Source organism: Pecten maximus, chromosome 11 (genome assembly GCF_902652985.1).
Source record: "Pecten maximus chromosome 11, xPecMax1.1, whole genome shotgun sequence".
NCBI lineage: Eukaryota > Metazoa > Mollusca > Bivalvia > Pectinida > Pectinidae > Pecten > Pecten maximus.
In genome coordinates this window covers 27,940,876-27,954,994 of record NC_047025.1, presented here as the reverse complement: position 1 = coordinate 27,954,994, position 14,119 = coordinate 27,940,876, and the positions used below count along the sequence as shown (strand labels likewise).

Genomic DNA, 14,119 nt, shown 5'->3' with positions numbered 1-14,119 from the left:
ACCTGTGGTGTGAATCTGATCTCTACCGTAACAGGAAATATAATTTAGATTATTCTTTCTTCTAACTTGGAACAGTCCTACATTTATTTTCCTCCAGTCTGTATTTCTGTACAATAATAATCACCATTACATAGTTTCGTGAATTTATATATATATTCAGCAAGTTTTTACTTAGGTTTGTATAAAGGTGATTGATTCTAATTGTAAGTGTACATGTACATAGATATTATGTTGTTTTAATTTGCTGGTAATCACATCATTGTTTACATATTTGTTAATAAAAGATAATCTAACTTGTTCATTGAAGTTTACTTTTAAGCCCAACATCATCAGATGGTTGGCTGTTCAAATTGCCCTGCATCCAAGTCCTTACATAAACAATCCTTCTTATCACTATTTCTTGAATTTGTACATCGAGGCACCAACCTCAATTGATAAGACACAAACCTCATACATTGAGGTGCCATCCTCTTACACCAGAAGAACTTGCCAAAATCATGCACACAGTCACCAAGACTAAACAATCTGCTACATTGAGGCACAAAGACAAACTTAAGAGGGCTGTTTGATAAGTTGTGAGCCTCATATTGAAGGAGGTATACATACTCAAGGATGTTTTTTTTTAAGTCCTTTTATTCTGACTCTGACTATACAGGGCTGTGTACCCCTTAAGGACTGGTCTCATTTGGTTACTTTATATCGACAAGGTAGCATGCTAAAGTAAAAGACGAGCAGCTTTTTTCAAAATGGACAAAATCGGTTAGGGTTAGGGTGAAAGAGTCATGGCTGCCATTTACAATTGTGGCTTTAAATTGATTGAGCATTCACCTGATTCGCTCCATCAGACTTTCATCTATTTCCAAAACTGAAAACAGCTACCCGGTATTTCTCACAGTGGACCTTCTGAACAGCTTAGAAAAGGAGTTCCATAAAATTGCATTGTACGAGGCCCTTAAACACCGCTGTCAGAAGTGTATAGATACTGAAGGGGATTATGTTGAAAAAATAATTCAATATGTGCGGCAAAATTCAAATCCTTAATATGAGGCTCACAACTTATCAATCAGCCCTCGTACCTCAGACAAACATGGTGACAATTACCCATGTTTACAATTCTGCCTGTAAGACGTACTGGCATCACTTTGTAATGCGACACTTGGCAATTCAAGTTTGCAATTCTGCATGTAAAACAAGAAACACTGAACATTTAAGCACGAGACATCACTCAATTTTACCGCAACAATGAAATATAACAAAATAGACTTGTTGTATGGCAACACAGGTAGATTTATTGATGAAGAAGACTCCATTATAAAAAAAAAATATGTCTTTACCATGATGAATAGTCAGGTGTATCTCGACATTGTTTTAAATGTATTCAGATTTCTATCAAGCATACTTGTACAATCGAAAATATTCCAGTCGGATGTACTGCAACAGAATATTAAAAAAATAGGTAAAATTTTCATTGGTTCCGACTTAAATGACCAAATTACCTGGAAATATTTCTATAAGATTCGAGTCTAACCTCAAACTGATTACTCCAGGAGAGGGACCTTCTCCTGTCAGTAATAAAACTGCCTGCATATCTCAAATAAGTCCCCGTCCCTAAAGGGGTTACTATTTTAGTTTGAGAAGGACTCATTAATTGTGAACCACATTTAGCTTACAATTCTACAACTGATGATGAAAGGGGGGAGGGGCTTATTTGTGTCTGAGGTTTATTTGCAGATACTTATGGGTATAAATTGATAGAATCTTTCAGAATGTAATTGAGGGAGCTCATCCTGTCTGGGGATGTGGTATTCTTACCAGGTAATTAAGTTGTCTAAACCAGCTTACACTTTTTTGTGCAAGACAATTAGAAAATGCTTGTGAACAATATAGATATACATGTATGTTGAATATGGAACTTTCTTGAGAAATTGAATCACTTATTTCAAATCTTTCCACACCACTTCAATCTTCTTGATGATAAATGCAGGAAATTTGTGTTCCATACATACATGTATGGCTTTTCAAATTATTTCCACATCTGGGTCCTGCGGGGAATAATCACTTCATTCTTATTGATTAATGTGAAGAATGTAGCTTGTCTCAAATACATAAGGTGAGACAAGGAAACTAGGCTGACCACTGATCATGATCCAATCGAGGGACCTCATACAATCAATAATTTATTGGTCAGAGTTGCTAGAGTTTGAACTTGTTTACACCAATAAATTGCACTCCAACAGCACGTCCCAGGTGTATTGGTATTTTAGCTTTTACATTTGCTACACAAGTGTACTACAAGAAAGGGATCGCATACAATCGATGGAGAGACCTCCTACAGCATGTCCTAAGTGAATTGGTATTTTAATTTGTACATTGGCTACATACAAGTACTCCAAGGAAGGGACCTCAAACAATAGATGGTTCATATATTAGTCTCAGTTGCTGGACCATATACTTCCACTTCAAGGATAGACCGGCTTCAACATGTTTGTTGAAGGGAGATAATAAATACAGTCAACAATTAATGTAGCTGGATTTTGAAGACGAATTGGCCTGTAAGCTTATATACTGGAGACTGCAAGGGCAGGACTTCACACAGTTGGTCATTCAGATATTAGTTTCAGTAACTAGGTTTGACCCTGCACCGATGTGACTCCTAGGGAGAGACCTCAAAACTTTCTGATGAAGAATTGACTTCTATAGCTGGCCTGTTAGCTCAAACACTAATCTCTCCAAGAAAGCTATGGACCTTGTATAGTCAATGATTGAGATACCAGTAGCAGTTCCTTGACTTGTACTGATTGCACCAAGGGAAATATGTATCACATACAATCAATGATTAAGAACATCAGTCTTGGTAGCTGAATTATGAAATCACATTGACCTCTCACAGACAGGGGGACCTCATACAGGCTGTAATGTCTTTACTGATCCAGGGGGCTGATGTAGCAGGACATCCATATATAGAGCTGTCACCTGTAGCTGGAACTAAATCGTGTGTTTATTGCTTTTAAGGTGAGGCCGAGTACTGCTTGAGTGATGTAGATATCCTGGTCATCTGTCTGTAAATACAAACAAGTCATTATGAAGTTACAGAGACATACATTGTATATATATCGCTAGTACATTGAAACTCGACCTAATATAATTTTGTACAAAAATGGTTTTTGTTGGAACAAAATTTGAAAACAGGTGGATGTGATATACAGTCCTCAAAACCCTGTAAAATCTGCTTTAAAGTGACTACCTGTCTATACTGCAGTTTTATAATCAAACAAGCATATGTGATATAAATATATGAATATTTCATGAAATTTCATTGCAAGGAATTATTTCGTCTCCTGATAAAGACTGACAAATTTCCAATATCAATAAGGATTAGTGTTGAAAGAAGTTGGAAACTTGCATGGTTCAACAAAAATATTCATTACAACAAGTACTACAAAATAAATTTATACAAAGCAGATAAATAAAATGGATCAGTATGATAATACATACCTCACTGAACTCCATGTGAAACTTCCCAACCTCATCGATGAAGTCAATGGAGCGAGAATTATCATCACAGTAATCAAAGTCTAGAGCTGCAAAATACAATGTGTACACAAAACATTTGAATATTTCACCTAAAGCATCACCAGTACATTTGTACATATGAAGAAGTGCTGAATATCTACCAGAGTTGTTTGGGTTTTATCTAAATACAAAAAATAATACCAATTAAGTTCTATGTATATGTTCGTAATATAATATTATGGGTCTAATGGGTTTTTTTTTATCATTATACATACTTGTAAATAAAATGATAATTCTAAATCATTGTATCATGATAACAGATTTTTATTTCACAAAATGATGGTAAAAATCCTAAACAAAATATTATTGATAGTAACTCAATCCATTGATTACAATTGTCTAACACTAAACAAAATATATTTTACTTACAGCTTACTCCAGCTCTATGGGCTGCCTTGGAACACACCAGGGAACTTGATGACAAACAGAAAATTGAATTACACTTATGTTAACATTATTTAAAAAAAAAAAAAAAAAAACCCATTGGGGCTAGCTGTATCTATATAATATATATAACATGTTGTAATGTTTCTTCATTATATTAATGGTGCTTCCACAAGTAAATGTAATTTTAGGAGGGATGAAGTTAATTCTCTCTCTCTCTCTCTCGAAACCCTTGCTGAACTTGACTGTTGATGGTCAAAATATTAAAACATACACATTATTTTAATTGATATTATGAAACTTTGGAAAGCTAAATTGATTGTGGGGTTCACAATTAAGATAGCCCATCACAAACCTTTTTTATTTCAAGCTCTGCAAGTGCACGTGTGACATGTGACCGTTAAACACTGAACACCACCCAAATTTAGTAAAAGCAATTGTACCCTTACCTTAGGAATTTTCTCAACCACTATTGCTCATCTGCATGCATTTCACAGTGTATCATCAAATTTTCAAAAGTGATATATTTTTGACAGTATATTAATGGTTGTTTTTAGTAAAAGCGACCTTGACATTAGGAATGTTTGTAGTCCCTATGGTATATATCCTCCCATTACAGTGTAACACAATGTATAAATTCAGAAAGTTTGGTTTTCAGGATTCTGAGATATAATCTCTGGAATCAAAAGTGCTGACAGACAGATGTATGGACAAGGTGATTACTGAGTGATTTCAAGCAAAGAGCATAATTACCTAGCTGTCCAGAATACATCTCCCGTCTCATCTATAACAGTGATGTCCAGCCAGCATGTATTCTGAGGGAAAACATTTTTTACATTCTATTATAAATCTATATTTTTATGAAACAGTATACAACGTCTTACTCTAACTGATAGTTACTATAAGTGATATCACACTAATTATAATAAAGTAACATCAGTAAGTCTTGCACACTGCTATCATTACATTGTGGTTAATTTTATCTATTTCAGTGAATTACTGTTTATCAGACTTACCTGTACTTTCCCTTTGAAAGCCTCTGTTTTCCACGGGAAAACAATCGCTTTGTTTATGATCTGACGTTCGTGAGGTTCTATCAGAACGAACTGGGCATACCCACCACCTGTTATACAGAAAGGAGATTGAAAGACTATAGTATATGTACCAGCTACATTTGTAAATCTTAATTACTGTGTAACAGATGCAATTGTAAGATTATTATTCAGAGAATAACAGATCAAGTTAAAAACATATCTATCCATTTCATTTTTAGCCCTGGATTTAAAAATGAATGAATGGTTATGTACAACTAAAAAATTATATATTACATTTCCTGGTTATCTACAAAATAGTTTATCCTTCAGTATATTCATTTTACAAGGAAACTAAATTCTTTAAAGAAGTAAAGCCATTTTACCCCAATTGTTTTGGATGGCATGTGGAAGGTATCCATTTTGTTTTACAGTGATGTAGCCACCTGTTACTGCAAGATAACAACCTCAAAATAGGCGATAAAAAAAACCCATACACTCTATTCGTTTATAAATTATCTGAAATCTCTTACCAGTATTACTACGACAGTTGAGACTTCTGAACTGTTGGTCCCAAATCTGCTGCTTCATCGTCCTCAGCTGAACAGTGCAGTTGTAACCATGGAGACCTTACAGAATCATAGATACCATTACAACATGTACACCATTATATCATACAACATGTACACCATTATATCATACAACATGTATACCATTATATTAGAAATATACGCTAACATTTGCCTTTTTTTTATTATTGAACCCTCTTTTTTCATGCATAGAATTGTTTGTGTTTAAAATTTTTCATGGCATAAAATTGTTAGTTTGGTAAATTACATGAGTTTTTCCTGTTTTGTCATCCTGTTTCATTTTTTTCAAATCTTTATAATGATATTTTAGAGATATCATCATCAGTGACTTAATTTCTTCAAACAGATCTTATATATTTGAATTATATAAAATTCATATAATGGAGTTTTAGAGGAATTAAGATACTAACCAAAATTAGAATCAATATCATCAGTTATAACAGGAGGTACCGGTGGACAGAAAGGTCTGGAATAAACAGGTAAACAATGACATAAATCAAATAGAACAGATGTTATTTCTCCCAATACATTTTTCGAATGGTAGCAACCAGGAGATTTATTCTACCATTGATTCAGATAACAGTAGTAATAGTATTGCCATGACTTCCTGTAAGAATTATCTTCTAAACCTCACATTATACATTACATGTCGTTCTCACTCTATACTGATACAGTTAGATGAAAGTGTGATACCTACTCTATTGAGTTCCCTCTCAAACATCTGTCCACCAAGTGATGTAGGTGTAAACCAACACAAACAAATGCCACTTCTCCTCCATCCTGTAATGGGTCAGATAAAAACTCATAATCATATCAGTCAGATAAAAACTTGTAATCATATATTAAATCACCCATCGTTTGTACCATATTTTCTGTAAGTTGGTAACTTTTGCAGAGCCATCAATTCAAAACAGTAAGCTATACTAGAAAATGTCTGAAAAACATTGATGTCCTCGCTGCCACTTGACACCCCAAAACACAGTTTGGTTAGGATCACATCAGCAGTTCCAAAGATAAGCTAGTTACATTGCATCAGGACGGGATGGGACGGGACAGGACGGGACACCAGAGGATGGGATGGGACAGACATGCATAACACTAATATTATGCACCCCAATTTCATGGTGGGGGCATAAAAGGGTTCACAAATAAGCCCTCCTTTAATACATGTACTTAACATTCATACTAATAGTTATCCACACTACTATTGTCAGACTACCAAGGGAGACATTATATAAGTTCATTTTCCTTACCTTCCACACTGCTATAGAGAATCCCCTAGGGAGACAGTATATAAGTTCATTTTCCTTACCTTCCACACTGCTATAGAGAGTCCCCTAGGGAGACAGTATATAAGGTCATTTTCCTTACCTTCCACACTGCTATAGAGAGTCCCCTAGGGAGACAATATATAAGTTCATTGTCCTTACCTTCCACACTGCTATAGAGAGTCCCCTAGGGAGACAATATATAAGTTCATTTTCCTTACCTTCCACACTGCTATAGAGAGTCCCCTAGGGAGACAATATATAAGTTCATTTTCCTTACCTTCCATACTGCTATAGAGAGTCCCCTAGGGAGACAATATATAAGTTCATTTTCCTTACCTTCCATACTGCTATAGAGAGTCCCCTAGGGAGACAATATATAAGTTCATTTTCCTTACCTTCCACACTGCTATAGAGAGTCCCCTAGGGAAACAGTATATAAGGTCATTTTCCTTACCTTCAACACTGCTACAGAGAATCCCCTAGGGAGACAGTATATAAGTTCATTTTCCTTACCTTCCATACTGCTATAGAGAGTCCCCTAGGGAGACAATATATAAGTTCATTTTCCTTACCTTCCACACTGCTATAGAGAGTCCCCTAGGGAGACAGTATATAAGGTCATTTTCCTTACCTTCCATACTGCTATAGAGAGTCCCCTAGGGAGACAGTATATAAGTTCATTTTCCTTACCTTCCATACTGCTATAGAGAGCCCCCTAGGGAGACAGTATATAAGGTAATCTCTCTTACCTTCCACACTGCTATAGAGAGTCCCCTAGGGAAACGGTATATAAGTTCATTTTCCTTACCTTCCACACCGCTATAGAGAGTCCCCTAGGGAGACAGTATATAAGGTCATTTCCCTTACCTTCCACACTGCTATAGAAAGTCCCCGAGGGAGACAGTATATAAGTTCATTTTCCTTACCTTCCACACTGGTATAGAGAGTCCCCTAGGGAAACAGTATATAAGTTCAGTTTCCTTACCTTCCACACTGCTATAGAGAGCCCCCTAGGGAGACAGTATATAAGTTAATTTTCCTTACCTTCCACACTGCTATAGATAATCCCCGAGGGAGACAGTATATGTTGATGGTGTCATTGTCCCCCATAGGTTTGTTGGTGCTGACCCATGAACTCCATTTCAGAGGAAAGGTCATTAGTAGTGATCTCTGGTAGGGACTAAAAGTCAAAAGTAAGGATAAAACAGTATGTCATTTGTGTACTATAAACTCACAGAATGAACAGTTTTAAAATGATATGATAATCATTACATATTAAAAGTTAAATTAAAAAAGTTGTGTCTGATAATCCAATATTATCTATCGTGTTATACTTTTTTATCGTACCAGGTTAAGCAAAAGATATATTAATGTACATAAAATTTACCTGTCTTTAACAGCGCAGCCTTTCTTTGAGTCAAAGAAAATAGGATTACATGAGTAGATTCTGAGGGATTTAGTGGACTGTAGAGACTGGCCATTGAAACTGTACCATCGGACAGAGGCGGCCATTGTGTGGACGGACACATCATCACTCTGTATACACACTTCATTGTCACTAGCATCCACCAAAGCAAGCTGCCAGAATACACACGAGTCTCTGGAAAACATGCAGCAACACTACAGTACAGCGGCATTGGTTATTTAGATTACTAGATTCATAACCTTGCAAGGTATTGGTAATGTGTTTTTGTGGCCATGAAATAAGGATGTTACCCTGTAATATGGGTGTTGTTCCCTAGTAACCCTGAGATATGGGTGTTGTCCCCTAGTAACCCTGAGATATGGGTGTTGTCCCCTAGTAACCCTGAGATATGGGTGTTGTCCCCTAGTAACCCTGAGATATGGGTGTTGTCCCCTAGTAACCCTGAGATATGGGTGTTGTCCACTAGTAACCCTGAGATATGGGTGTTGTCCCCTAGTAACCCTGAGATATGGGTGTTGTCCTTAAATAACCTTAAGATAAAGGTGTTGACCACTTGTAACCCTAGCAACAGAGAAAATCAAGTGTTGTCCCTAAGTTAAGGGGGCTATTACCTACTTACCAGCACATGGTTTTAAGCAATGACTTATTTAACTCACATCAAGGCCTTCTCAACATCTCGCTGTTGGACAATGCCTGTGTATGGACTTTTCTTTCTCAAATTTCTGAACACTCTCTTGTTCCTTTGTTCAACACATCTACAACACCAAAGAGGTATAAAATTCAATGAATTTATCTAAAACATTTATGCTGACAAATAACTTTATTAGCACACAATAACATGTAATTGAAAGTAGATTGATTTCAACTGATGCAGCTACAGAAACACATGTACAACACATGATCTATGTATAACTGGAGTATCCGGTATTGATCACAAAAATCCAGGTACAAAAGTTTTTCAATCACCCTCTTCAATCAGTGATAAAAGTCTAAACAGTAAGTAAATCTTTATTTTCATTTTTTTTTCAGAAATCAATTCAGTATTTTTTAAGTAATTTATTGATAATAAATGTTTGATTTCTTGTTCAATTTCAACTAATAAGATAATTTTTCATCTACATTTTGTAAATAAAACAATTCAATTTAGATTGAATAGAGTCACCTCCTGATGCAAGTTGTCTTGAGTTGAGACACTGAAGTTATACTGCCAGCCCTGGATGCTTCAACTTCACTTTTTGGAGCATACTTCAAGTAAATAGGCCTCCATAGCGAGCTGTAAAAAACACTGAACTTTTAGTAGAAGACTTAGCAAAGATTCAGATCCCTAATCATTCAAGGCAGCAAATTTATTTTGATCTCTTCATTGTCCCTATGGGCTCTGAAGAAATTTCTTTATTCTGTCAGATGGCATACCACCTTTACACCAACCCTTTTGCAATATTAATTAATTTATAGATATGAATTTTAAATAGTTCATGAACCTATCAATACCTATTTTGGACATGTATCAAATAAAAAAAATTACTGCCATACTTGTCATTGCCCAAGTTCCTCCATCGCTGACAGACTTGCGATACTAGAATCAAGTCTTGGGCACCAAAGAAACTGAATACTTTCAGAAGAACTTCATCTGGAATCCTGCATAGAAATTTGAAAGTTTTTAAAAAGTTGTACATGTATTTAAAAGTATATACATTCAGCAATGAACCTGATCATTTACATTAACTTGTATAGCTTTTTGTTAGAAAATGAAAATGTATACATGTAGTTCAAATTAATCTTTTTTAATTATTATTTATTGCCATCATTTTTCATTAAACATTAATTTCATTATTCCAATCAATATATACAGCAATCTTCTTCTTTTGGATACTGGTGAGCCATCAATGCTGATGATTCATCACTAGGCATAGGTTAAAATGTTAAAAGTATGACTTTTTTGTTTGTTTTTGTTATTTTGATATGATTATAATGATAAAATCAGCAATGTTAAAATACTGGTTAACTTACTCATGAATAGTTGCCTTTCTTTGTGACATCCTTGTGGAATGCTTTGATGAAGATTGAGTCCCATGGCGAGTATGATTAGCTGGTTTCCTTTTACTGGAACTATCATCACTAATTGGTGTTTTTCTTAAAATTTATTTTTAAAAAGTCAATAATGTAGCAGTAACTGAAGATTGTCCCTATACAAATGTATCTCAAGATACTATATATACAAAAATGACAAAAACATATCCATGCATTATGGTAGAAGACCAGGTATTTCTATTATTTTCATATTACAAAATGTAATTACATGTACGGTATATACATTGCTATATATGTACATTGTAGTTCATGCATTATATGAAATTGCAATCAAAGACATCCTAAAGATACAACTATATAGAAATGCACAGATTAACACATATGCTGTATATAGCTTAATGTATTATAGATGAGGTCAATTAATAACAAGGAATGATCAACACAATTCTCAGTTTTGTCAGTGTAAAATGAAAATCATAACCACATTTTGCTTTAAGATGATGAGGGTAAGTTATAGCATATTTTGGTTACCTCTACTGAAATTAAAAAAGGAAGAAAAAGAAAAAAAAATTGAAAGGCATCTAGGGAGTAGACGTAGAGACCTACAATTTGAACGAATATTCATACCCAGCCTACACTAACCATCTCATCTGTCAGAAATTGTCCGTCCGTCGTCCAGAGCTTCGATCGCCACTAAACACACAATAGGACAACGCTTTTCAAAAAGTTAAAAGTATAATTAGATATGCAATATATGTGAAAGTGGAAAGCAACACAATTATTGCAAGATCCTGACATGAGATATGGACTTGTTTACAACAGTATTAGGCTTACTGTACGTGTACTGTAGGCCTAACTACTGTATAACTCGCCTTGTCACAGAGCTCGTTTACCTTGTCCTCTGATCTCCTGAACTGGGTGGTGTAGACTTGTGACTTGATAAATAGTTTAACATAAGATTTTTGTGATGACTCATTGTATAGACATAACGAGCCACTGGACAAGATATAGAAAATGTATCGACAAGTATGTTATTGGCAGGTATACCACACGGCCATATTGTTTATAGTGATCGTACTCGACTCAAGTTGTAACTCTCTTTAGTAATTGAACCATAAAATTTGAAGGGAGACAACTCTGTCTGACCATACCTACCACGTGAAATTCGCATGATGGTGTGTGATTGCGCGTATTTAAATCTTCCAACAGAAGAACATTATAATTATGACTTTTTTTTCATTAAACTTTTACGTTATAGTGGACAGCACCTTTCAATATAACTAAATTTAAGGTAATGTTCAAAATCCACTCGGATGTGATAAAGAGTGAAGCTATATAGGCCTATTGTTAGAAATGAAAATGATATCATTTTCCACTAAATAGACACGTGGAGAAGACAACCGGCGCAATGCATATTGATTAATTTTGGACTTTTTTCAACATGTATAATAGTAGGCGAAGGACACATGTACAAGATACAAACATGTACATAAAACATCTGAGTATACATGTATATGATATCCTATTTGGTTTTACATATTTATAAACTTTCAGTGAAATGTCAGTGGCTGTGCATCACTTGGGGATTTCAACTGCAAAGTCGCATATAGCTAGCTTTTGTGTCTGGTGTATGTACCCAAGTTAAGCAACATCGAACGTGGTCATTTACCCCTTGATGGGTGACATTTTTGTTCTATTCCCCGCAGGGACTTGTGAACTTGTTAGTCTACATGTATTTGAACCTTCCCTATAGTGTGTATAAGCACATTTTGAGATATTTTGGGTTAGATCAAATTCAGTAAAAATGACACATCCGGTGTTCATATAAACAGCAGGAGAGGAAAGCTTTCTATGAAAAAAAATCAAATTTTGTTGAGTGTTCCTATAATAATTTGAATTTACTAACGCTATCAAAATTTATACTACGATAATTTCATTCTTTGTAAGGTTTTGGGTTAACTGCTGAAATGGCAATACCAATTGCATTCATGATCCTATTAATGAAAGTTTATCTGAAAGTTTTCATAGTAACGCAGCAGCTAGATTCTTTTCATTCACCTGATGTATCAAAACACACTTGACATGCTAGTTGTGTGAGTTGGAGTTTGTCCTGCCCTCCTGGTGAGGTGGAATGTCGATTGTATGGCGTCTGTATGAATGTGTCTCATTCTCTCTGTCCAGGTCAGATTAATGCGACTGAACTTGTATCCAATCACAATGGTAATATGTAACCTTTTGAATTGATATCCGTGACTTCCTTGTCATTTAATTAAGTCTTAACATAGCCTATATTCCCATTTCCTCGATCTATAGCTATCATAGTGTTACACTTACCACAACCCCCAAAGAAAGCTTGTACAAAACATGATTTGTCTGTTTCTGAAATAAAAGCAACACTGTTTACACGGAAACAATTGTTTCCGTGAGGCTGATGTCTATACATGTACATGCCTATAATGACATTAAAAATCAAGATCATTCTGTAACGAATATAACGTCAAAAATATATACTAAACTGACAGGTACACGTATATATTCTAACAGGTACACGTATACTAACTGACAGGTACACGTATGCTCACTAACAGGTACACGTATACTAACTAACTATAATAGGTACACGTATACTATAGCTAACTGACAGGTACACGTATGCTCACTAACAGGTACACGTACACTAACTGACAGGTACACGTACACTAACTAACAGGTACACGTATACTAACTAACATGTACACGTATACTAACTAACAGGTACACGTACACTAACTAACAGGTACACGTACACTAACTAACAGGTACACGTATGCTCACTAACAGGTACACGTATACTAACTAACATGTACACGTATACTAACTAACTATAACAGGTACACGTATGCTCACTAATAGGTACACGTATGCTCACTAACAGGTACACGTATACTAACTAACAGGTACACGTATGCTCACTAACAGGTACACGTATACTAACTAACAGGTACACGTATACTAACTAACAGGTACACGTATGCTCACTAACAGGTACACGTATACTAACTAACAGATACACATATACTAACTAACAGGTACACGTATATTAACTAACAGGTACACGTATATATTCTAACAGGTACACGTATACTAACTAACAGGTACACGTATACTAACTAACAGGTACACGTATATTAACTAACAGGTACACGTATATATTCTAACAGGTACACGTATACTAACTAACAGGTACACGTATACTAACTAACAGGTACACGTATATTAACTAACAGGTACACGTATACTTACTAACAGGTACACGTATACTAACTAACAGGTACACGTACACTAACTAACAGGTACACGTATACTAACTAACAGGTACATGTATACTAACTAACAGGTACACGTATACTTACCAACAGGTACACGTATACTAACTAACAGGTACACGTATATTAACTAACAGGTACACATATACTAACTAACTAACAGTTTTTAAAAAATACTAAAAAAAATGCATTAGCTCCTTTTTTGTACAGGTTTTAAAAGTCAAAGGTCAACTGATTTGCTGTTGTATCTATTTTTCAAAACCAAACATAATACACAACTACACGTATACTGATGTTACTACTGAATACGAATTAATTGGACTTGGCTTTGCACTCTGCTTTCACGGTAGTATGAACGCAATGGGATAAATGAATATTCTATGTATCGTGCTTTTGATTACTTTTTATTTATCTATTTGTTTATTGAATAGAGACATATGTAAATATATGCATGTACACATGTAATAGCAATGTGAATGTCAAACACCAACGTTGAACGGTCAGTAAC

The 14,119-nt window shown here is 35.1% G+C and overlaps 1 protein-coding gene across 1 annotated transcript; it reads right to left on the bottom strand.

The window, feature by feature from the left end:
- Nucleotides 1-1,266: 1,266 nt before the first annotated feature.
- LOC117337753 (F-box only protein 15-like) lies at nt 1,267-11,365 on the bottom strand. Its single transcript, XM_033898861.1, has 15 exons — nt 11,200-11,365; nt 10,286-10,408; nt 9,809-9,913; nt 9,438-9,548; nt 8,932-9,030; nt 8,237-8,449; nt 7,894-8,029; nt 6,276-6,358; nt 5,989-6,044; nt 5,522-5,617; nt 4,974-5,080; nt 4,711-4,772; nt 3,943-3,986; nt 3,496-3,581; nt 1,267-3,059 (listed from the first exon to the last, which is right to left on the bottom strand). The coding sequence occupies exons 1-15, from the start codon at nt 11,280-11,282 to the stop codon at nt 2,970-2,972; spliced, it is 1,494 nt and encodes a 497-aa protein (XP_033754752.1). The 5' UTR covers nt 11,283-11,365; the 3' UTR covers nt 1,267-2,969.
- Between the last annotated feature and the right edge of the window lie 2,754 nt (nt 11,366-14,119).

What these genes read in the sequence shown, in the direction of transcription:
- LOC117337753 (XM_033898861.1), bottom strand. Translation starts at nt 11,282, where the DNA reads ATGAGTCATCACAAAAATCTTATGTTAAACTATTTATCAAGTCACAAG. An exon ending in TTGAGAGGGAACTCAATAGA is followed by an intron (nt 6,045 to 6,275) that starts GTAGGTATCACA and finishes TGTTTATTCCAG; the next exon opens with ACCTTTCTGTCCACCGGTAC. An exon ending in CTTTCAAAGGGAAAGTACAG is followed by an intron (nt 4,773 to 4,973) that starts GTAAGTCTGATA and finishes GTTTTCCCTCAG; the next exon opens with AATACATGCTGGCTGGACAT.